The 26,775-nt window shown below is 38.9% G+C and overlaps 1 protein-coding gene across 2 annotated transcripts in view; it reads right to left on the bottom strand.

Moving 5' to 3' along the window:
• The window catches only part of ERMP1 (endoplasmic reticulum metallopeptidase 1), a 49,811-nt gene that overhangs the window by 8,816 nt on the left and 14,220 nt on the right, over positions 1-26,775 (bottom strand). Inside the window, exons 5-13 of one of the 2 annotated variants that reach the window (XM_065879488.1) lie at positions 22,711-22,857; positions 22,003-22,095; positions 19,367-19,579; positions 18,284-18,504; positions 15,131-15,305; positions 14,537-14,727; positions 10,625-10,777; positions 8,337-8,539; positions 7,648-7,763 (exon numbers count right to left, since the gene is read on the bottom strand). In XM_065879488.1, the coding sequence (XP_065735560.1) occupies positions 7,648-7,763; positions 8,337-8,539; positions 10,625-10,777; positions 14,537-14,727; positions 15,131-15,305; positions 18,284-18,504; positions 19,367-19,579; positions 22,003-22,095; positions 22,711-22,857 (1,512 nt within the window). The remainder of the gene's footprint in view (positions 1-7,647; positions 7,764-8,336; positions 8,540-10,624; positions 10,778-14,536; positions 14,728-15,130; positions 15,306-18,283; positions 18,505-19,366; positions 19,580-22,002; positions 22,096-22,710; positions 22,858-26,775) is intronic. The other variant, XM_065879490.1, reaches the window with a different exon arrangement.

The raw sequence follows: 26,775 nt of genomic DNA, 5'->3' as shown, positions 1-26,775 counted from the left end.
AATCCCAAAAAGTTATTTTGTGGGTATTGACAAAGTGATATATAGAAAGACAAAAGACAAGCAATAATCAGTATACTGAAGAGAAAGTCGGAAGACTGATATACCCAACTTCAAGAAATACTATAAAGCTAAAGAGATGAAGACAGTGCAGTAATGGGAAAAGAACAGAGAAATAGATGAGTAGAACAAATATAGGGTCCAGAAATAGCCCCACACAAATATAGTCAACTGATCTTTGACAAAGAAAGAAAGGCAACCCAGTGGAGACAGGACAGTCTTCAACAAATGGTACTGGAACAACTGGAAATCCACATGCAAAAACATGAGTCTAGACACAGAACTTATACCTTTCACAAAAATTAATTCAAAATATATCACACACCTAAGTGTAAAAGGCAGAATTTTAAAACTTCTAGAAGGTAACATCAGAGAAAATCTAGACACCCTGGGTTTGGCAATGATTTTTAGACACAACACCAAAAGCATGTTCCATAAAACAAAAGTGATTAAGTTGGACTTCAATAAATTAAAACACTTAATGCTCTACGAAAAACACTGTTCAGATATGAAAATACAAGCCAAACTGGGAGAAAATATTTGCAAAACACTTACACGATAAAGGACTTATACCCATATATACAAAAAACCCTTAAATCTCAACAATAAGAAAACAAAATTAATAAATAGACACCAAAGAAGTTATACAGATGGCAAATAAGTATGAAAAGCTGTTCAACATCATATGTCATTAGGGAATTGCAAATTGAAAAAGTAAGAAGATACCACTACATAAATATAAGAATGGCTAAAATCCGAGATTGGTTCAAGATGGCGGAGTAGAAGGACATGTTCTCACTCCCTCTTGTGAGAGCACCGGGGTCACGGTAAGTGCTGAACAATCATCGACAGGAGGACACTGGAACTCACCAGAAAGGACACCCCACATCCAAAGACAAAGGAGAAGCCACAGTGAGACGGTAGGAGGGGCGCAATCACAATAAAATCAAATCCCATAACTGCTGGGTGGGTGACTCACAAACTGGAGAACAGTTATACCACAGAAGTCCACCCACTGGAGTGAAGGTTCTGAGTCCCACGTCAGGCTTCCCAACCTGGGGGTCCGGCAACAGGAGGAGGAATTCCTAGAGAATCAGACTTTGAAGGCTAGCAAGATTTGACTGCAGGACTTCGACAGGACTGGGGGAAACAGAGACTCCACTCTTGGAGGGCACACACAAAGCAGTATACGCATTGGGACCCAGGGGAAGGAGCAGTGACCCCCACGGGAGACTGAACCAGACCTACCTGATAGTGTGGGAGGGTCTCCTGCAGAGGCGGGGAGTGGCTGTGTCTCACTGTGAGCACAAGGACACTGGCAGCGGAAGTTCTGGGAAGTACTCCTTTGTGTGAGCCCTCTGAGAGTCCACCATTAGCCCCACCAAAGAGCCCAGGTAGGCTCCAGTGTTGGGTCGCCTCAGGCCAAACAACCAACAGGGAGGGAACCCAGCCCCACCCATCAGCAGACAAGCGGATTAGTTTTACTGAGCTCTGCCCACCAGAGCAACAGCCAGTTCTACCCACCACCAGTCCTTCCCATCAGGAAACTTGCACAAGCCTCGTAGATAGCTTCATCCACCAGAGGGCAGGCAGCAGAAGCAAGAAGAACTACAATTCTGCAGCCTGTGGAACAAAAACCACATTCACAGAAAGATACGCAAGATGAAAAGGCAGAGGGCTGTGTACCAGATGAAGGAACAAGATAAAACCCCAGAAAAACAACTAAATGAAGGGAACTAGGCAACCTTCCAGAAAAAGAATTCAGAATAATGATAGTGAAGATGATCCAGGACCTCGGGAAAAGAATAGAGGCAAGGTCGAGAAGATGCAAGAAATGTTTAACAAAGATCTAGAAGAATTAAAGAACAAACAAACAGAGATGAACAATACAATAACTGAAATGAAAACTACACTAGAAGGAATCAGTGGCAGCATAACTGAGGCAGAAGAACGGATAAGTGACCTGGAAGACAGAATGGTGGAATTCACCGCTGCGGAACAGAATAAAGAATGAAAATAAATGAAGACAGCCTAAGAAACCTCTGGGACAACATTAAACACAACAATATTTGCATTATAGGGGTCCCAGAAGGAGAACAGAAAGAGAAATGACCCGAGAAAATATCTGAAGAGATTATAATTGAAAACTTTCCTAACATGGGAAAGGAAATAGCCACCCAAGTCCACGAAGTGCAGAGAGTCCCATACAGGATAAACCCAAGGAGAAACATCTCAAGACACATAGCAATCAGACTGGCAAAAATTAAAGACAAAGAAAAATTATTGAAAGCAGCAAGGGAAAAACAACAAATAACATACAAGGGAACTCCCATAACGTTAACAACTGATTTCTCAGCAGAAGCTCTACAAGCCAGAAGGGAGTGGCATGACATATTTAAAGTGATGAAAGGAGAGAGCCTACAACCAAGATTACTCTACCTAGCAAGGATCTCATTCAGATTTGATGGAGAAATCAAAAGCTTTACAGACAACCAAAAGCTAAGAGAATTCAGCACCACCTAACCAGCTCTACAACAAATGCTAAAGGAACTTATCTAAGTGGGAAACACAAGGGAAGGAAAGGACCTACAAAAACAAACCCAAAACAATTAAGAAAATGGTAATAAGAACATACATATCGATAATTACCTTAAACATGAATGGATTAAATGCTCCAACCAAAAGACACAGGCTTGCTGAATGGATACAAAAACAAGACCCATATATATGCTGTCTACAAGAGACCTACTTCAGACCTAGGGACATATACAGACTGAAAGTGAGGGGATGGAAAAAGATATTCCATGCAAATGGAAATCAAAAGAAAGCTGGAGTAGCAATACTCATATCAGATAAAATAGACTTTAAAATAATGTTATAAGAGGCAAGGAAGGACACTACAAAATGATCAAGGGAACAATCCAAGAAGAAGATATAACAATTATAAATATCTATGCACCCAACATAGGAGCACCTCAATACATAAGGCAACTGCTAACAGCTCTAAAACAGGAAATCAACAGTAACACAATAATAGTGGGGGACTTTAACACCTCTCTTACACCAATGGACAGATCATCCAAACAGAAAATGAATAAGGAAGCACAAGCTTTAAATGACAGAATAGACCAGAAAGATTTAATTGGTATTTATAGGACATTCCATCCAAAAGCAGCAGATCACACTTTCTTCTCCAGTGCGCACAGAATATTCTCCAGGATAGATCACATCTTAGGTGACAAATCAAGCCTAAGTAAATTTAAGGAAATTGAAATCATTTCAAGCATCTTTTCTGACAACAATGCTATGAGATTAGAAATCAATTACAGGGAAAAACACGTAAAAACCACAAACACATGGAGGCTAAACAATACGTTACTAAATAACCAAGATATCACTGAAGAAATCAAAGAGGAAATCGAAAAATACCTAGAGACAAATAACAATGAAAACACAATGATCCAAAACCTATGGGATGCAGCAAAAGCAGTTCAAAGAGGGAAGTTTATAGCAATACAAGCCTACCTCAAGAAACAACAAAAATCTCAAATAAACAATGTAACCTTACACCCAAAGGAACTAGAGAAAGAAGAACAAACAAAACCCAAAGTTAGCAGAAGGAAAGAAATCATAAAGAGCAGAAATAAATGAAATAGAAACAAAACAGTAGCAAAGATCAATAGAAATAAAAGCTGGTTCTTTGAGAAGATAAAATTGATAAACCATTAGCCAGACTCATCAAGAAAAAGAGGGAGAGGACTCAAATCAATAAAATTAGTAATGAAAAAGGAGAAGTTACATCAGACACCGCAGAAATACAAAGCATCCTAAGAGACTACTACAAGCAACTCTATGCCAATAAAATGGACAACCTGGAAGAAATGGACAAATTTTTGGAAAGGTATAACCTTCCAAGACTGAACCAGGAAGAAATGGAAAATATGAACAGACCAGTCACAAGTAATGAAATTGAAACTGTGATTAAAAATCTTCCACCAAACAAAAGTCCAGGACCAGATGGCTTCACAGGTGAATTCTATCAAAAATTGAGAGAAGCGCTAACACCCATCCTTCTCAAACTCTTCCAAAAAACTGCAGAGAAAGGAACACTCCCAAACTCATTCTATGAGGCCACCATCACCCTGATGCCAAAATCAGACAAAGATACTACAAAAAAAGATAATTACAGACCACTATCACTGATGAATATAAATGCAAAAATCCTCAACAAAATACTAGCAAACAGAATCAACAACACATTAAAAGAATCATACACCATGATCAAGTGGGATTTATCCCAGGGATGCAAGGATTCTTCAGTATATGCAAATCAGTCAATGTGATACACCATATTAACAAATTGAAGAAGAAAAACCATATGATCATCTCAATAGATGCAGATAAAGCTTTTGACAAAATTCAACACCCATTTATGATAAAAACTCTCCAGAAAGCAGGCATAAAAGGAACCTACCTCAATATAAAGGCCATATATGACAAACCCACAACAAACATCATTCTCAATGGTGAAAAACTGAACAGAAAGAAGACAAGGATGTCCACTCTCACCACTATTACTCAACATAGTTTTGGAAGTCCTAGCCACAACAATTAGAGAAGAAAAAGAAATAAAAGGAATGCAAATTGGAAAAGAAGAAGTAAAACTGTCATTGTTTGCAGATGACATGATACATACATAGAGAAATCTAAAGATGCCACCAGAAAACTACTAGAGCTAATCAATGAATTTGGTAAAGCTGCAGGATACAAAATTAATGCACAGAAATCTCTTGCATTCCTACATACTAATGATGAAAAATCTGAAAGAGAAATTAAGGAAACACTCCCATTTACCACTGCAACAAACAGAATATAATACCTAGGAATTAACCTATGTAGGGAGACAAAAGACCTGTATGCAGAAAACTATAAGACACTGATGAAAGAAATTAAAGATGATACCAACAGATGGAGAGATATACCACGTTCTTGGATTGGAAGAATCGATATTATGAAAATGACTATACTACCCAAAGTAATTTTTAGATTCTATGCAACCTCCATCAAATTACCAATGGCATTTTTTACAGAACTAGAACAAATAATCTTAAAATTTGTATGGAGACACAAAAGACCCCAAAAAACCAAAGCAGTCTTGAGGGAATAAAACGGAGCTGGAGGAATCAGACTCCATGACTTCAGACTATACTACAAAGCTACAGTAATGAAGACAATATGGTACTGGCACAAAAACAAATACAGATCAATGGAACAGCATAGAAAGCCCACGCACCCATGGTCAACTACTCTATGACAAAGGAGGCAAGGATACACAGTGGAGAAAACACAGTCTCTTCAACAAGTGGTGCTGGGAAAACTGGACAGCTACATGTAAAAGAATGAAATTAGAACACTTCCTAACACCATACACAAAAATAAACCTAAAATGGATTAGAGACCTAAATGTGAGACCAGACACTATAAAACTCTTAGAGGAAAACGTAGGAAGAACATTCTTTGACATAAATCACAGCAAGATCTTTTTTGATCCACCTCCTAGAGTAATGAAAATAAAAACAAAAATAAACAAATGGGACCTAATGAAGCTTCAAAGCTTTTGCAAAGCAAAGGAAACTATAAACAAGAGGAAAGGACAACCCTCAGAATAGGAGAAAATATTTGCCATCGAATCAACATACAAAGGATTAATCTCCAACATATATAAACAGCTCATGCAGCTCAATATTAAAAAAACAAACAACCCAATCCAAAAATGGGCAAATGACCTAAATAGACATTTCTCCAAAGACGACATACAGATGTCCAAGAAGCACATGAAAAGCTGCTCAACATCACTAATTATTAGAGACATGCAAATCAAAACTACAATGAGGTATCACCTCACACCAGTTAGAATGGACATCATCAGAAAATCTACAAACAAAAATTGCTGGAGAGGGTGTAGAGAAAAGGAACCCTCTTGCACTGTTGGTGGTGGGAATGTAAACTTGATACAGCCACTATGGAGAACAGTATGGAGGTTCCTTAAAAAACTAAAAATAGAATTACCGTATGACCCAGCAATCCCACTACTGGGCATATATCCAAATAAAACCATAATTCAAAAAGACACCTGCACCCCAGTGTTCATTTCAGCACTATTTACAATAGCCAGGGCATGGAAGCAACCTAAATGCCCATGGACAGACGAATAGATAAAGAAGATGTGGAACATATATACCATGGAATATTACTCAGCCATAAAAAGGAACGAAATTGGGTCATTTGTAGAGATGTGGATGGATCTAGAGACTGTCATACAGAGTGAAGTAAGTCAGAAAGAGAAAAATATCGTATATTAACGCATATATGTGGAACCTAGAAAAATGGTACAGATGAACCAGTTTGCAGGGCAGAAATTGAGACACAGCTGTAGAGAATAAATGTATGGACACCAAGGGGGGAAAGCCACAACGGGGTGGGGGTGTGATGAATTGGGAGATTGGGACTGACATGTATACACTGATGTATATAAAATGGATGACTAATAAGAACCTGCTGTATAGAAAAATAAATAAAATTTAAAAATTTTTTAAAAAAGAAGAATGGCTAAAATCCAAAAGACTAACAGCACCAAATGCTGGTGAGAATGTAGAGCAACAGGAACTCACATTCATTGCTGGTGGGAATTCATACTGCCTTTGGAAGACACTTCAGCAGTTTCTTACGAAGGTAAACATAAGCTTACTATACAGTCCAGCAATTGCACTCCTAGATGTTTATCCAAATGAGTTGAAAACCTATTCTACACAAAAGTCTGCACACAGATGTGTACAGAAGCTTTATTCATAACTGCCAAAAACTGGAAGCAACCAAGATGTTCCTCAGAAGATAAACAAACTGTGGTACACTGACAGCAATAAAAAGAAATGAGCTATCACGCCACTAAAAGACATAAAGGCACCTTAAGTGAAAATTACTAAACAAAAGAAGCCAATCCGAAAAGGCTACAAAGTGTAATTCCAGCTATATGATATTCTGGAAAAGGCAAAACAACGGAGACAGTAAAAAGATCAGTGGTTGCCAGAGGGAGGGAGGAGAGAGGGGTGAATAAGTGGAGACGGGATTTCAGGGCAGTGAATCTACTCTGTATGATACTGTAATGGTAGATACATGACAATATGCATCTGTCAAAACCCATGGAACTAAACAACACAATGAGTGAACTAAGTCTAATGTAAACTAAGGACTTTAGTTAATAATAATGTATCAATGTAGGCTCATCAGTTAAAAGAAATTTACCACACTTAATGCAAAAGGGATAATAATAAGGGAAGCTGGGGGGTAGAGAGGACAATAGGGAAATCTCTGTACTTTCTGGTCAATTTTTCTATAAACTTAAAACTACTCTAGAAAATAAAGTCTATTAAATTTTCTTTTAAAAATCATAACCAGCTTCAATTGCTTTTAAAAACACCAAGTTCTTCCTAAGTTGCTGGTCACTATTATACATTTGAGGAAAAAATATACGTGCATATTAAAATTTTTAAGAAATGACAAGAGAGAAGAAAAAACTACCATATGACTTACCTGTTGCTTCAAAGGTCAGCTTTACAGAATCCCAGGGTGTCTGTTCTTTGGATACAAGTCTGAAATGAGCAGGTTCTTTTGGAGAAACTTCTGGGGCAGGAAGATACCAGTTTTTCCTATTTGGAAAGGTAACTTCAATATTCAGGTTGCTTTATTAGTTGATTTTGAACTATAATTCATGGAAGTGCTCAGAATATAATAAACACATAAACTGATGAATATGATAAACAATGTCAGTTTCTCTGAAGCCCAGGTTATTGTGTAATAAAACCTTCCCAAAGTTAAGAACAAGGATCCTAGGTGATCTTGATTCCACTACCCATCCTATTTCTTCTCATCCATTCCTTCACAGCCAAACCATAAAAACTCCCCAGAAATAAAACAATTTGACATTGATGCTTAGCTGCTTGCTATCTGTTAGACCAGTTAAGAGGGCTACGCTTTCTAACTATTCAGCTTTCTAGAGGAAAGACTTCCCAATTTGAAAAAGCAAAATTTGGGGGAGAATAAAAAACTTCTGAGTGCTTTATCCCACAAAGAAATACAACTTTTGTAGTGATATTAAAAAGAAAAATAGTATAAACAGCACTCAACTTCTATGTTAACCAGTTAAAATAATAAAGTACTGATACAGTGATAGGACTTGAGAACAAACTAACCCCCAACTAAAAGAAAAGTAATGAACCAACCTGATGAGAAAGTGCACTGGAAGATACCAAGGGAAACCACATAGGGGTGCGTTCTCCTCACAGTGAGCTCGGATGGTATCGTTGATCTCGGGAATGTGAGGTGTTATGTGAGACATTCCGGTATAATCAAACCCGTTGATCCATATTCCAGAGTCTCGTTTAACTACGTGTCCATCCAAGTCATGAAATGTTCTAGTCATATGCTGAAAAGAACACGACTAATGAGGAAACTACTGTTTGAACTCCTTCACCCACATCCCCACCCCAGATTAACAAAATGACTACGTGACAATACCAAGAAATGATGAGGCTGCTGAGCAACAGGAACCCACCCCCGGCACAGTCACTTTAGGAGACTGCTTAGATGACCTAATAAAGTTAACATGCGCATAACCCTTCAAGTGAGCAACTCCACTGCTGAATATGGGCCTTCGAGAAACTCTTGCAAGGTACAAAAGTGTTGGTTCAGCATTGTCCATATTAGCAAAAACTGGAAACAACCCAAATGTCCATTAACAGTAGAATGGGCAAATAAATTGGGGCATCCTCCTATGACAGAAGTCTATTCGGCAATGAAAAATAACGAACTACAGTGACACAGATCAACCTGGAAGACTCTGACATGCTCTTGGGCAATAAGAAGCAAGCCACCAAAGAGTATATGGTATGGCCTTACCTGTAAGAAGCTCAAAAACAGGCAAAACTATATGTTGTTGTTTAGCGATTAATACATATGTGGTAAAATAATGATTAACTCCAACCTTTAAGATAGTGAGTACTTTGGGGGTGGTAAGAGAGAGAGGAGCAAAAGAGTTGGGATCAAGAAGGGAATACTGAGGTTTTCTAAGATACAGCTAATGCTCTTTTAAACTCAATAGATACTCACATGATTACTTTATTATTTCTTACAAATATATTCTGTATTTAAATTTCATATAAAAATTTTCTGAAAACCTACTATTTCAGATATAAAAAACATGAAAACTAGAACTCTTAAAAGTCCTAAAAGGACTTAAATACATTCTAAAAGAAATACACACACATTTCCCTTTCAGGGTGTTACATGCTAATTGATGTGCAGAGAAAAATAAGAATCACAGCTCACCACTAGATGACAGACCTGTGCCTAACAGAATTCTCTGAAAAGGCACCATGCTCCATCTGGAATAGCTCTATTAACAACGGAAACCAGCCTGAAGAATATCAAATAGGAAAAGAAAAAGGATTGCAAAGGGCAGGGGTAAACCACAGCCCACAGGCCAAATGGCCTGCTGCCATTTTTATAAATAAAGCTTTATTAAAACATGGCCACATTCATCTGCAGGTGTCATCTATGGCTCCTTTCACTCTGTAGAAACAGAGTAGCTGCAACAGAGACCACATGGCTGGCAGAGCCTAAAATATTTATTTTATGGCCCTTTATAGGAAAAGTTTGTCACCTGCTGGCACTGGGGAATAAGAGAACCCCAAAACAAATCAGAACAGGAGTTTTTAAAAATAAAAATCTAGCTTTTCCTAATGACTACTGATGTGACTGTAAAATTTGTCACATAAAATGTATCACTGTGTCCTACAGGACTGGAAACAAAAACAAGGAATAGTTGGCTCTTTCTCAAAATCTCCTCTCTCATATTTAAGTTCAAATATATTATTACTACTTACTCAAGTCCTTGAATAATTATCTAGGTTATGACTTGGCTTTTCTGTTTGGCCACTCCATTCCCTCTAACAGAGAGGAAGACTGGAAATAAGGGGACTTAAATTCTTTTTCCTGTTTTACACCAGCTCTAAAAAGTTTGCAGAAACACCTGAAATCTAAGAAAGTTCTAAATCTCATTTTATTAATATCTAAGTTATTATATTTTTCACTATCACATTACCTTGAACGTATACCTAAGATCAGTCTTACCGCATTTTAAAGAATCTGTTTCATTTTGCCAGTTGACAGGAGGTCGTATTTTTACTCAGCCCACAGTTTTACAATCTGTACTTCTGACAGCTCATTATTCCATGATACATATTTGCTCTCGTTTTTCCAAGTAGGTATATTTTTGTAATTTGAACAGTAATAAGAACAACAAGCAGACATTTCTGATTCAGGCTCTTAGGAGAAGTGTTTCTAGCTGATAAGAATGCCTCTTGATGGTCTTTTCCTCACTGCCTTACACAAAATATTCGAGGTACCAACTAACAGGTCAACAGTAGAAAAGTCACTTATGTGTTTCGAGCTTCACTGTTGACTAGATCCTCTCCAGGATCTCAAATAGCTCACGCAAAATCGCTCTTACCTGAAGAAACACTCTCTTTGGCTTTGGACTGGCAGGGTTGGAGCTGTATGGGAAAAAAGTTCCACTGCAAACAAGGAGGAATGCAATTGTACATACCAAAGTTAAAGTTAGCATAGTTCTTTTTGTGCTTTTGGCAAGGTAGATGAAGTTAATCTAAAACACAAAACACAAAAATAGAAAAATTACCATTGGCAGAAAGGTGGCTTTACTGACTTGACGTTGTAACAGGTGTTGTCAGACAGATAATAAAGGACATGTATCAGCATGTGCTACCATACTCCCAACTCCCAGTACACAAAGCACTAATTATAAGGGATTTCCACCACAAGTCAGAGCCTAAATAAATGAGAGATGCCCCCATCTGCACGATGGTGCCTTTCTGACAGGCAGCCAGACAGTAAGAGGGAAAAAGGCAACTGAGACAGTGTCTCCGCTCAGCCAAGAGACTACTAGAGGATGTACATCCACCATCAGTCAAACCGTGAACTTATTTTATTTCCAATTCTATCAAACCCTGTAGTTAACTGCACAGCAGACACTATTGAACCGTACCAAACATCATGACATCAGGCTTTTATTAAAGAACCAGAGGTAAGCTTTTAAGCAAGTAAGCAGGCCTATTTCAACAAAACTCAAGTTCTAATAATGCTTTCATAATGTGCCTATGTGCTGGATTCATCTTTTAGATGCACCTTCAAGACTCTGCCTGTGGACCTGCACATAAGGAAAAACTGCAATAAAAGTAATTCTGCACCTGAGACTAACACAATATTGTAAATCAACTTATAGTTCACTTGGAAAAGACCCAAAACTATGAAAATTGAAACCAGGGCAAAAAAGGTAATTCTGCCCTTGTCACTGCAGAGTTAACCAAGGCCAACACAATCAAAATAACAAATCTGAACTTGGGCGGGAAAAGCAAGTGGCTCAGTCTCAAGATGGGCATCTAGGAAGTCCTAAATATGTTTATATTAAGTTTTTAATTGTAGTAAAGTCACTGAATTAAAAACACATGATTATAGAATATGTCCACAGATCCCTTAGGGGTTCTGAAGGAGCCACTTTGAGAAACAATGACCTAGTCCCTGCTCCCCCTTTTGCCTTCTCTCCCTTATTGCCCACCCTCCAGGGTCAATAAGTAGAAAAGCGAAGAACATAAATGTGAAAATATTTTTACTGAGATGAAAATGAAAAATTAAGCAGATATTCATAACCTACCATATACTCTACTATATGAAACTAAGAGACTTTATATCTACAGTGCCAACCAGGGTATGCCAACCAGGGTAATCTCCAGGAAAACAGTACTGGTCTTAAGTCGAAGATCTTAATGTTTTTACACTGAAGGACAGAAGTAAGACAGAGTACCCAAGGATTTATGGCAGTGAGTCAGCAAAACACAATTTGTTACCCTGTCCGTCCCTCTTTCTCCTGACAGTCACAATATTTAAAATGTGGCTCCTTAGAACAGGGTCAAATATCCTGCCAAGTAATAAGTTTCGCCTCCACTGGGAGACTGGTTAAGTTTAGGTATACAGAGTCATCTGGGTCCAAATAAAACGTCCCTGTCATAATGCTGTGGTTCCTGCCATTCTCAACCCTGTTGCTACCCAAAGTTGTCCTACAACTTCAGGTTAAGCTAGTTTCCACATCCATATTTTTCTCTTCTCCAGGTCATGAGGCTCATCTTCTGCCTCTTCCACCCACCTTCTGGAAGAGCTTTGGTAATGGTGGTAAATGAGAAGGTGATCAGAGAGTGGGAGAGAAGGAAGAAGAGAACGGCCTAGTGACAGTGTGTTTGGATCCCACTGTATCACATTTGACTGTCTTTCGTCTTAAATGTTACATCTGATATCACTCTAGGTTCCGAAATGGGTGTGAAATAAAATGAGGAGAAGCATGAAAAGGGACTATGAAGTGTCCCATGTGCGCTGGCTCTTTCTCTGTTTCTCTCTGAGAATCTCCTCCTGATCCCACTCCTACCAGCAGTCTCATTTAATCAGTACAACCATGATGGCCCCAGCACAGGGGAACCCCAGGAAACCTGTTAACCGATCATTTGACAGCAATTTAATTGCTTCCTAGCAAATATATTTAATAAGTCCCCAAGGACTAAAAGGCTCTCTGAAGTGTGCATTGTGGTTCAATTCTCCATTACCCAAGAAGAAAAGTCTCACTCTAGTAAAAAGCCACTATCTGTAACACAGCTACACATAAGTAAGAAAATAGCGAAGAGAATGATAACCCACAGCATCAAAGGGCAGCAGAGTTATTTCACATTATAATGAACATTAAAGTATTCCAAGAGCCACTCTCCAAAAGTAATTTAGAAGGTAATAGACTTTAATCTGATTGCTTATGGTTTCCAAGATTTCCATGCTTTTGGGGTCTTTTCAATTTCCACAGTGAAGTTTTCAGGGTTCATTTTGTCCCCTTCCCTATGGAACAGAACTGAAATGCCCCACACTCTGATCACCTTTTATGAGCATCAGTAACTTTCATTCATTGACTGTGATTTAAATACACTGCAGGGGCGGAGGGGGGGGGGTCCAGTTCATAACTTAGCTGACTCTAGATTACAACCTAATCTACATGTGATGAAACTACATCTCCTTTAGTCCTCACAACAGCAAACCATCTGTTAAGATATACAGAGGATTTAAAGGCTTAATATTAAAACCAAAAGAAGTAAACCCTGAAGGCAACAAAGAACATTTTAGAATTTTCCATCTATCCCTGCAAATACCAGTAAGGACTAAATCGTAATATTAAAAGTAAAATGGCTGCAATGCTCAATTTCTTTCAGAGCTAGTACAGCTGATCTCAAACAATAGCGTGCAGAAGAATTACTCTACAGGGCTGTATACGCAGTCACACATGCAGCTATTTATTTGCCATTTAAGGGACTTGCATGGACAGCACTGACCATGCACGTGGTACTTATATCTGCTGTCCCTAGACCCTAGTCCCCACATGAGATGCCCTTTACTATATCAGTGTGAAAAAGCTCACTATTCTCTCCATGAAGGAAAGAGCTATAATAGCTACTTTTTCTATTTGGTACCCTAGCCTCAAATCTCAGAGTGTACCTACAGGTATTCAATAAATACTTCTTACTCTTAGGGACTGCAATGAAAAGAGCCACGAAACAGAGCAGCCAGGCCTGAGTCCTGGAGAGTGCCGACACCACGCCAAGGGCAGAACTCTGCCTGGAGCTTGCTCTAACAGAGGACAGTCTGGTTGTCAACTCTACATCATGTCTTTTCTTCCCTCCGGAGAGTCCCAGAGAGGAGAAGCAGGGATGGCACAGGTAGGACTCGCCCTGCGAGGGCAGAACACTGATACAGTAAAATGACAAGGCCTGTAACATGTATTCATTACTTGGTAAAGGAAGGCATGTTTGGGTGTTTTAAGTGTATGTCACTCAAGGACACAGACTCGATCAGTGACCTTGGCTGCACCAGCACCAAGGCAGGTGAACGACAAGGGAAAACTCCTCATCAGAATTAGTCTGCCTTCACTAGCTCTAACAGCACCAATGAAACTACCATGTATTTATTAACATTTGCCTCTAATTAGTAAGTTCAAAACACACTCTAAAAATTCACCACCAAGCAATCTCTACCACTTCTCACTTGGTATTCATTCCACACATTCAAATTCAGGTAGTTTGAAAGCTATTTGAAAAGAAGTATAATCAGAGGATTTGGGAGGATGAGGAAGCAAAAATAACAACAACCCCCCTTCTACATTTTATGCCCATACCGAACCCACAATATGCAGAGTCATTCACCATTTCTTTTGCTTAATAGTAGAATCAACACTGTTTCATAGGATATAGCATGGCAAAACTCATCATGTATTTATATATAAAATGAAGAAGGAAATTAAAAAAAAATTTTTTTTCCTTACAAAATAGGATGAGAGAATCATTGTACAACCAGCCAAAATAGAAGCCAGCACGACATCAGGTGGAATTTCCGAACCACTCCTCCCAAGGATAGGGGTAAACATCTCAAATACGGCCCAGATGAGGTACAATGCATAAAGATAAGGAATAAACATCCCCAAAAGGTAAAAGGCAATAAATTTTCCTCCGGCACCTACAGAAAAAGAGAAAGAAAACACATCTCTGAAATTCTCCAGTGAGATAACAGCTTTTCATAGTCCTGGTATACCTTCGCACCTAACAGAAATTAGGTTAGCTCTGACTCTTGCCCTTTTGGTACATGTTATCTTAGTGAGAGAAAATACTTTGACTTAGGGTAGAATACAAATAAGAAAACAAAGTATGTAATATATTAGCATGTGCTCATTTACGTGAGAATGATGGGGTAGGTATAAGGTGTAAGATAAAAACCTGTGTGATCTGAAAGTTAAAAAAAAAAAACAGCAACAATTTAGAAAGCCTACCCAAAAAGATCAAATATGGAAATAGTTTCTGGAAGCCTTATCTTATGTATTTTAAGGTATTTCCCATTTGTATCACAACCAAAAATACCCTACCATGCCGCTTAAAGTCCTTGTGCACGCAAAGCTTTGTGAGCAACGGGAATGCCACCCAGACAGCGCTAATAAATGCCGAGCAGAGCCCTTGGTAAGTGAGAGCTGTAAGGAACCCACAGTGCACAAACAGAGAGACGTCAAAAAATACTTCTCCCAGATACTGGTCACTGGCATTCTGAAAGAAAGAAAATATACAAGTCGTCTCATTCATGGGCCATTCATAAAGATCTTCTATTGTAGTGTAACTTCCACTGCTCCAAAAAGCTATATTTTGTTTGGAGCAGGGTCTATCCTTTAAACTTTAAAGTAAACACTGACAAAGCTACCTCCTATCATAAAGTAATAAATTCAAATTACTGCACAGGAAAGGGGAATTTAACAAGATGGGGGGAAAAACATCATCACTTGTATATAATCTGTGCTCTCCCTCCACCGGGCTGAAAGACCTTTGGAAATGTTCTAAAATAGAAGAAAGGACTCTCTAAAAACATTCACCTCTGTAAGCTCTTTTATTCATGCAACTTACAAGGAATGTCAAGCAAACTGCAGAAATGACCTATGTGAAGGCGGCTGCAGCGCCACCAACAGCACAGCTTGAGAACTGCAGGACCTCTAGAGCACACAGCCATGGGGGGTTTTGGCTTGATTCCTGAGTCTTTTCTATCTCCAACTGGTCTTGTAGCACAACTTTGCCCCCATCCTGGATTCCTGGTGGTTTCACGTTATAAAATTTGGTCTACATTTTTTGAGCTCTGAAGTCTGAGGATTCCTGTGCAGCACCTTGAGTTCTTCAGAAGAAAGTTGCCATATGAACTTAATACATTTTAACGTCTGCACCAGCGATTCTATTAATGTAAACATGAAAGTTATAATTTTAGTGCAGAAATACCAAAATGGAAATAGATATATTTAAGCTTTTCTTTCTCCTCTGCCTTCTCATTTCTGTATAGTCCAGGGCATGTTTGTTATAAGGGTCCCTAATTCAAGAGCTCAAAAGAGTTTGTCACATGTTTTCAAAACAAGTTAAAGTTCACTTGACAAACCTCCTTTGGACAATGAAAGACAGGCTATCATCGTTAAATAATTAGATGTTCAACACTGTTAATCAAGAGTCATGGTCTTTAAAAAGAATAAAATAATTCTTAGGATTCAATTTGAAGCCAAATTATACTCAGATATTTAAAAACAAAGATCTCAACAATGAAGACTGTAATAACTGAAAATGTTTTACATTGTTCCCACATTGTACCCAAGTCCAAACATCCCTCAAATCTAGTTCCCCTCTCCCCGTCTCTATTATCCCTCTACCCCTTCCAATCCATTCTGTACACTGTTACCACTGTGTTCCTACTAAATTACAAATTCTCACACTCAATATCCTGCTTAGAAATTTTAAATTGTGGCCCCACGGATTTTTAGGGTCATGCTCCAACTTCACCCTGGCCTACTTTCCCAGTTATTATCCTATCAACCTCATCTTCACCACACTGAACTTTTTACTGACTGTGAGCCAAATGCATCTTGTACATTCCCACCTTTGCCCATCAACCTGTTCTCTATCTGGCACACTTCTACTCAGGCTTCAGAAACCCAGTTCAAATGTCACCACCTCCTTCATGAAGCCTTCCTGACTTCCACAAACAAAATTCATCTCTCCTGGCCCTATATTCCTACAGCACTGTTAATATATCACTCTAGTTCACTTCGTCCCAATGTACTGGAACCCCTGTGGTTTCTCCATCATTTCATCCCCAAATGAAACTGTGAGCTCCTCAAAGAAAAAGACTATGTCCTGAATCTCTGGACCAGACCTTAGCATGGAAGCCCACTGGATACTCAAAGACCATTTGTGAAATGAAAATAAAACACACTATTCTTTACATTGTGCCTTCAGCCCAAAGTTTTGTAATCAGACAACTGAAATCAGTCAAAGTAGAACTTTACTAAGCATTTCTGTCTTACCCTCTATTGCACCCCAATGCCATATCAATGACAGTCAGCCACGCTCTGACTGATTACATACCATTGCACTAAGAATAAGCATGTGAAATTGAGCCCCATGGTATAATTCTTTTGGAGACAGAAGCCACTAAGATACAAGCATTGGCTCAACCATAAACAGATGGCTAACCTCAAAGAGCCTTTCTTCAATAGGGCCTGAAACACAGAAGGGCTCCTCAGATCATATCCCAACATGAACTGAAACTGAGACCAAGGTTCAGGTACCAAAGACATCCTTGTGAAAGGATGCTGTATTATAGTCTTCCATGTCTGCATTCTAATCCCCAGCAGTACAAACCGAAAAAACAGGTGTACACTGGCCGTCTTGAAAATGACGGAACTAAGAAAGATTTTCCCTTTAACTCTCTTAGAAAATCAGAAACCACTGCTTGCTCTCTCACTGTAATTTATTTTTAGTCCTATTACCTCATAACCCTAATACCTAATTTTGTTTTTACCAAACAAAATACAATGGTATACAGTTGAAACCACAACAATATGGCTATATTCTCTAAGTCAGCATAAATCATTTTGGAACCCTGTCTACCTCCCCTTATTCTCCTTAGCAGTGTGTCAGTATAACCCCCAGACCACAAAGGCATGCTGACAGAATATGCATCAACAACATAAAAGTTAAAAAAAAAGTGAAGGAAACTGAAAACTTTAAGCGCAGTTTTAAGTGCAACGTTCATTCCCGCAGCAAACACTTACTGTGTGTTAGTGCTGTTTCCGACACTGCCTAAGCACAGGGGACAATGAACAAAACAATCCATGCCCTCAAGGAGCTTACAGTCCAGTGGAAAACAGAGCTATTCAAATATAAATAATTGGGTGATCCCAAGAAAGGCTGGTAGATTAAAGAGCATGGTTACAAAAACCGCAGAGTCAGGAGAGGCAAAAGGCTATGCTAACACACCTTGCTGTCACCAACACCCCAAACTGTTTGCAGCTTTATAACCTCATTTGAAGTCTACTACCCTCAGAATGAGAAGCCTTCCAGAAAGTCAACACAGATCTCGGAGTCAATTATCTATAGCCATGCCAAACAATCTTTGATTGCTCAAAAGGCCAATCACAAGGAACACCCACCTGAGTTTGTCTTCAATCCTAGAAGGCAGCAAAAAGAAATCAATAAATATGCCCAACACTTACCACATAATGAAATCTTTTTGCGAGGGTATGTATGAATATTATTTTGGCAACAGCTGCAGTTCCATACAGACAAACGGAGACGTAGAAGTGGTTATACCATGAGAGAGACTGTCCAATAAGAGAGATGAACACTGCTATGATGAGAACTGTAACCAAGCTAGTAAACCAGCTTATCAGAGTGATGCCAAGTCCACAGAAGAAGTCCTTTGTGTAGGTAGCAGCTAATTGAGAGAAAACAAAAAGTAGAGATCACCGTCTTTATCAAATCAATTTCATAACCAGTCAGTAGAATTAAAGAAGCAAACGTTAAAACAAAATTCACCATTGTAATTGAAAATACTGACATTTCCTAGGGGTAAGGTTTGTTAAACACTACACAGGGAAAGTATCAGTGAATAAGATTCAAGTATTGACATCTACTCAGAGTCCCTGCGTACAAAAGACTCAAAGAGGTAAGTCTTCAGGAGTAGTTCAGATATATTCCTGGCTAGAAAAGTGGGTCGTCTTAATCTTCATCACCTTTAGGATGCTTTGTGTATTGAAATAACAGCAGAAATGGAGGGCAAAGTTCCATATAAAATCTTACTAAAAGAAGCTAACACAGGAATAGAAGTAGCATGAGAAAATAACCAGTGATAAATGAGTATTTAAATTGCTGCTAAATATTTTATCTGATAACAGCACACACCAACTTAGAGTACAAACATAGTAGAAGGAGACCAATTTAACCAGAAGACGCTCATTTATACTCCAGAACAGTGTGCTATTGGTCTGTAGTGTGGACAAGACTTTTTAATGGGACTCTTCACTAAAAGTCAATCTTTACAAACCATTTTCCACAAGCTTTTGTGGTACTTCTATGAAGTGCATAAGTACGTAAAAATTGCCTGCTTCACCATGACTAAAAGTATAATGAGCATATCAACCTGATATGCATTTACAAATTTCTTACAACAGTATAAATCAAATGTTAGTTTTCTTAAGATTTTTAACTTCTTGGAAAGATATAAGCAAAGTGACTAAAAAACTTCAGGCAAATTCCATACCCGTGCCAGTACAGTAGTTATAAAGGAAAATACTTACTCTTATTTTGGGGCTGCAATAATTTCTTTCCCAGGTATAAGGCAACAGCCATTACCACCATGTAGTTAATTATCAAGCCAACACGAGAGGGGTAGGCAATGACAAACAGGCCAAGCACATCAAAGAACACCATGTTTCCATGTTGATACTTAGAAGAAGAAGCCAACATATCAGATGTAGCTAGATATTTAAGAACTGCTAAAATATTGTCACCTATTAGTAAAAAAAAAAAAAAAAAAAAAAAAAAAGTAACAAAGTTGAATAAACCATCCACTGTTGGAGTAAAGAAATACCTAGAAAGACTGTGAACAGAAATAGCTTTCTACCATCCTACTGCTCTCCCCCACTTTTCTTACTAAATATCTCAGATAAGGTCCATGCCTCCTACTCTTGTTTCCTCTCCACTTCAAAGCTCAGCGACCTGGTCTTCATCCTTACTCTTCTATTTATTACAGCTACTCCCTGATCAATTCTACCCTCACTGTTGACAAATCAAGTGACTGTTTCTTAGTCCTTCTTCATTTAATATATATTTAATGTAGCAGACACCACTCTAGATACCAGAAATTCAGTGGGGAACCAAGCAGCTCATGAAGCTCACAAACACCAAACAAGTTATTACACGTGTGTTAAGAATTAATAAGGAATTTCAATGATATCCCAATTAAAAAGAGAAATAAGAAGGAGAGAGTCCCCTAAAAACATATCACGGTAGACTAATGGAATTTGAGAAGTCAGGGAAGCACTCGAGGAAGTGAAATTTACAGCTAAAGGATGGACAGGAGCTACATTGGGGGACAGATTGTCCAGACTGAGACTGTTCATCTGTGTAGATGAAGGCCCTGAGGAGGGCAAGTTCCAAATACAGGGTGGAAAAAAAGTCCGGAATGAGTAGAGAGAGTATTCAGCAATGAAGCTGGAGAGCTGGGAGAGTCATTATCAGGCAGAATCTGGCACATCAGATGCTGTCACAAATATCTGTTATATCAATCAATGACTAAACGAGTTTGAACTTAATAATGAAGAATTACAAGAAGACATGAATGACTGGCATTTCTTCCTGCTGCTCGTCCCATTGACTTTCTCTTTCCACTGAAGACACCACCTCTGTCTTACTGCGGGATTTCTTTCATTGGCTCCTCTTTCACACCTTAGAATGTGTCTTCCTCAAAGCTCAAGTTTAGTCCTCTACCTTTGCTTCCCTCTTCCAAATACCATTTCCATTCTCCATACTTCTGTGGTTTTCTCTATGCCTTTAATTTCCAAACCCAGAAATCCAGTTCTGTCATGAGCTCTAACAGTGTATCTATATTTTCATCTGGTCAGTTCAGACACCCTCCGTCTTACATCTGACAGACTTCAGTCTCCTTCCCCTCTTCATGCCTGCTCTGGATGGGGGCCTCCTTCCCGTGTTCCCATAATGGTCAATGGCATCATCTCTCCCCCAGCCAGCTAGGCCTGACGCTGCCCCCTGCTGCCCCTTCTACCTAATCTGTCAAGCTCTGTTGAATTCACATTCAAAATATACCTAATTTTCTATCCCCTTGCTTTCATTTCTATCTTTGGTCAACACCCCAGTCTAGGTCCTTTACTATTCTACACGAAAATTACTGTTCGAACAGCCCTGACTCCTGGCTCTCTCCCCGTCTTCACCATCCACTCCACACTGCATCACCAGACTGACAGCATTTTAAACCATCATTCATTCATGTACTCAGGCCTTTAATGATTCCTTATTCCTACAGCATCCTCTTGCTGATTTTTAAAGCTTTCTACAATTTTATCTACCCTATACACTTATACCTCATTTCCCTCTATTTCTGAAAATGCAACCTCCATTCTCTGACAATCTACTCACCAACAGCCCCTCATACACAAACACACCCTACTCGTGCTGTGCTCTTACTTGGGACATCCTCTCTTTTCCACTGTGCCAAATCCCACCAACTCTTTTTAAGGCTCAGCAACAGACTCACCTCCCCTGACTACTATGGATCTCTCTGGAAAACACTTTAACTCCCTTACCCCTTGTCCTGACACCTGTCCTATAACCCACTCACTGGCCCTCACCACTCAACCTTGGATCAATGTAACTTTTCCAGACCTGGGCAAGTTGCCCAAACATGTGCTTGTACCACCTCCAATGTATAGCTTCCATTTTGGCTACAGTCTCATCACTCAGCAATCCGACCATAACCCTGGGTCAACACCCTTTCAAATTCCTCATAATGAATAGTCTTATGTTCTTAACTGCTAAACTAGATTTCAAGGCTAAAATTCAAAGCCTCATCTAACTCCAAAGCCCCACCTCATTTACACCATACACTGCCTCCCTAATGCACAGGACACAGAATATTTATAGGTTTACAGGTCATCCATAGTATTCCATCTTAATATCAAAAGTCTAAATTAGGGGCTTCCCTAGTGGCGCAGTGGTTGAGAGTCCGCCTGCCGATGCAGGGGACGCGGGTTCGTGCCTCAGTCCGGGAAGATCCCATATGCCGCAGAGCGGCTGGGCCCATGAGCCACGGCCGCTGAGCCTGCGTGTCTGGAGCCTGTGCTCCGCACCGGGAGACACCACAACAGTGAGAGGTCTGCGTACCACAAAAAAAAAAAGTCTAAATTAGAATACCAACCTGCTCGCTGAATGGAATCTGTTAGAATTCTGTCCGCTGTGTCATACTTGGTGTGATAAATGTATCCATTCTCAATAAAAGCTAAGTCTATTCCTAAGACATACAGAAAAAAAAAAAGTCATTTTAAAGATCAACCTTACTTTAGGCCTATTTGTTTAATGTATTAAATTCCTGAAAGACAAAACATCAAAGCAGTGACATGATTGCTTTGTCACATTCATGAATGCATGATGTAAATTTTCTTCCAAATTCTCACAAAACCAATAGTTATGGTACATAATTCAATACATAATGACTGGGGCATTACAATTCACACAGCAAGGCGTAGGAATATTGAGCACGGGAGGTCATCAAAACTTTGCCATTGACATCCTTGCCAGGGCAGTTGGCACAGCAAGATAACAATGAAAAAGACCCCTGAAGGATCTATTACCATCTTTTGGGAATGAAGTGCTAACCAGTTCTCCCCTGTTCTGTCACACTGTGGGCCAAGATGACATGTTCTAGAAAAGGGAAGCATTTAACTTAGACTGGAGTTTAAAAGAAAAAGAAACTATCAGGGTGTCTCTTTCAGTAAGTCAAAATATGCAGTTTTCACATAGAGAATTTGCTCTCAGAAAATGCTGCTCACTCACAAACTTCCAAAATGTAAAACTTGTTTTTGATTAATCATTGTCACAAAAAAGCCCGTAACGACTGACAGAATACCTGGAATGTTCCCAAAATCCCTGTAGATACGAAAGTCTGTATCTGAAGGAATGATTCCACTCTGGAAAACCTCCTGAGCCACCACGGAAGCAAAAGGGTGTTTAGCTGCTGAAACATAAGCTTGGACCAACCAAGGATTTTCAGGACCTGAAATGAAACATGACAACACAATACAAGGTTAATCTGGTAAATACTTTTAATATAGTAATTTTTTAAACACACCTAAAATAGTTACTGTGGTGATTTGGGGAGATAGGTCAAGAGTTTGTTTTTTTAATCCTATTTTCTGCATTTTCCAACATTTCTTTGATAAATGTATATGACTTTTTAGAATGAAAAATAACCTTTAAGAAAACAAAATTGCTTTTAATTATAAAATAATAGCACTAGGGCTTCCCTGGTGGCGCAGTGGTTGAGAGTCCACCTGCCGATGCAGGGGACACGGGTTCGTGCCCCGGTCCGGGAAGATCCCACATGCCGCGGAGCGGCTGGGCCCATGAGCCATGGCCGCTGAGCCTGCGCGTCCGGAGCCTGTGCTCCGCAACGGGAGAGGCCACAACAGTGAGAGGCCCGCATACCACAAAAAAAAAAATAATGATAATAAATAACAGCACTATAAAAACTTTAAGTTTAAAAATGAAAAACCACTAAGATAAATATCATTTTTCTATCTTCAGTTTTCTTACAAATGTATGACTGTGTGTACATAGCTGTACTGATAGGGTACATATACTCTCTACATTGCTCTTTCACTTAACAGTGTACTAAATGCACTTTCCTATGTTGCTAGGTATTACAATGATCATTTTAAGAACTGCATAATCACGGAATATATCATAAAGTTCCTTACTACTATAAATTTTTGCAATTTTTTTTTTTTTTTTTTTTTTTTATGCGTTATGCGGGCCTCTCACCGTTGTGGCCTCTCCCGCTGCGGAGGACAGGCTCCGGACGCGCAGGCCCAGCGGCCATGGCTCACGGGCCCAGCCGCTCCGCGGCACGCGGGACCCTCCCAGACCGGGGCACGAACCCGCGTCCCCTGCATCGGCAGGCGGACTCCCAACCACTGCGCCACCAGGGAAGCCCTGCAATTATTAATAATTCTGCATTAACATCTTCATGTACATACAGCTTTTTTCAAATGTGGGAGTTTTTTCTTTAGGATAGCAAGATAAATTGTATTACTGTTCCTAATTATTCACTCCTCCCTCCCATATAACTTATAATGCCTCCCTGGGGAAGTAGCACATACATAAATGGCTTCCGTCAATTGATTGTGAATGGGAGAGAAATGAACTTCAACTGAGAAGACTCTGAAGAGCCATCACATGGTCCATCTCTCCCATTAACTTTGGCCCTGAGATTAAAACATCCCTGATGAGGGCTTCTCCTTCAGCCTAGGTCTCAGAATGAATAAGACACATGGAACATAATAACCATGGGATGTAGCTGCAGTTACTCAGGAACCAGAATGTAATGCAAGCAACAAATAAGCCTTTGCTATTGTAATCCACTGAGATTCAAGGGTTGTGTATTACAACTAAATTTACCAAAAAGTTGTCTGCTGTAGACAGATCAAGTAACTGTATTTCAGGAAATCTAAGATTAACATTTTTATAACTTTATAAACAGATAATCAATTTGCTTTCCTACAGAAAAAAATAACCTACAGAAAAAAATAACCATAAATGGTTATTTTATATTATAAAATTATTGTTTTCTGTTATAATAACAGAAAAAAATAACCATAAATGGTGCGGGAGGGAAGGGGTGGAGAAACACTACAGAACCAGACACCCAAGTGACCCAGAGACTGCAGTTACCAGGCATGGATTTTAAAATAAATACTATTAATTATTCAAAAACACAGATGATAGCAAGAATTTCACTAGACAAGTACAACCTATTAACAAAGAGAGAGTGAGAGACATAGTCAAATGGAAACCCTAGAACCGAAAAGCGTAATAATTGATGTTAAGAATTTTAATACATATATAGTTTAATACAAAGTTAAACACAACAGAAGAAAAAATTATAGATCCAGAGAATTAAAGCACATAAGGAAACAGGGATGGAAAACATAGAAATGCTTATAATACATATGGGATACAGTGAAAAGGTCTAACATGAGTAACTGGACTCTCAGAGGAAGAGGAGAAAGAATGGAGTAGAAGCAATGTTTAAAGAGGTAAAGGCCAATAATTTCCCAAAACTTAAATACCAAGCTATGAATTCAAAAAGCCCTACAAACCCCAAATAGGAAAAATATTTTAAAAAAACCTACTCAGCACCAAGATCTTTGCTTTTGAATACAATTATCCACTAAAAGAACCAGTTCTCCCTAGAGATATGCCCAATTCCAGATCTGAGCCTAGGAAAATACTGATAAGTGGGATCATCTTGCACCAGAAAGTAAGAAGGTGCTCAAACAAACATGTCAGACACATGTCAAAGGGACAGGCACCAGCTGAAGGGGCTGCCACTGGCCTAAACTGGAACAATTCATGCATCAAAACGATTATAACAGAATATAAAATCCATAAAATAAAACATACATGAAACACTGAAATAAATACACACAAGAGAGAAGAGAAAGCCTTCCTTCTAGCGAACTCCAACTATTAACTACAGACGGAATGACGGACCCAGAAAACAGCATCTGGCTAACATTATAGTAAAAATGCTTTGGGGCAAGAATCATCAATGATTGCTAAAACTAGGATCAAAGTTTCACAAGAAACAGGATATCTACGCAGCCTCAAACTATTTATTACAAAGGTGTAACTTTACAAAGTACAAAAATCTGGCAAATATAATCAAGTGATAGAAGGTTAACACCATCAGTAATTAGACAGACATTACATGCTTCTGATGTGATGCACTGAGAAGAACACAAATGTAAAAGGAAAAAGAAAAATGATGGTGCAGAAGCAGATTATCAAACCATATCATGTTGAAATATTAAAATATTATTACTATTACAATTAGATATTAATAAAGTTTTATGATTAAAATATTAAAACCACATTGAAAAACAGGTAAAGCTAAACTATAAAGGAAAGAAAATAATGATCATAAAAATTAGAATAATGGCTAACCTTAGATGAGAGGGAGGGAGTTGTATTTGAGAAGGGGCAGGTGGAAAACTTCTGGGAGGGTGTAGCAAGAGTCTATCCTCTTTCACACGTGGGGGTTAGAAGGGTATTCACTTTATAATAATTAAGTTCACACTGATATTTTTTATGTGCGTGTTATATAATGACTGTGATGTATCGAAATACATCTGACATTTGATCCTGGATTGGAACTCAGACTAAAAAAAGCAAAACAAAGGATGTTATCAGAACAATAGAAATCTGAATATGTACTGTTTATTCACTAACAGTTTGTTTTACTGGTTTTTTAGTGGTTTTCTTTTGCGGTACGCGGGCCTCTCACTGTTGTGGCCTCTCCCATTGCGGAGCACAGGCTCCGGACACGCAGGCCCAGCGGCCATGGCTCACGGGCCCAGCCACTGCACGGCATGTGGGATCTTCCCGGACCAGGGCACGAACCTGTGTCCCCTGCATCAGCAGGCGGACTCTCAACCACTGCGCCACCAGGGAAGCCGTAACAGTTTTATATTAATGTCACACTTTTTGAGTGTGATAAATGTACTGTTATTGAAGGAACATACCCTTGTTCTTTATCTACTGAGATGATTACGCTGAGATTATCAAATGAGATGGTTTTTCTCCCTTACTCTGATAATGTGGTGAACTACATGGAGTGACTCAAATATTAAGCCGTCTTCATTTACCATTAGTAAAACTGCAGGATGTAAAATCATTCCACAAAATCATTTGCATTTCTATACACTAATAATGAACTATCAGAAAGAGAAATTAAGAAAATAATCCCATATCCAATTGCATCAAAAAGCATAAAATACCAAGGAATAAATTTAACCAAGGAGGTGAAAGAAATGTACACTGAAAACTTTAAGACACTGATGAAAGAAATTGAAGATGACACAAATAAATGGAAGAAACTGTGTGCTCACAGTCTGGAAAAATTAATATTGTT

This window comes from Phocoena phocoena, chromosome 6 (genome assembly GCF_963924675.1).
Source record: "Phocoena phocoena chromosome 6, mPhoPho1.1, whole genome shotgun sequence".
NCBI lineage: Eukaryota > Metazoa > Chordata > Mammalia > Artiodactyla > Phocoenidae > Phocoena > Phocoena phocoena.
This window is presented reverse-complemented; position numbering and strand designations above follow the sequence as displayed.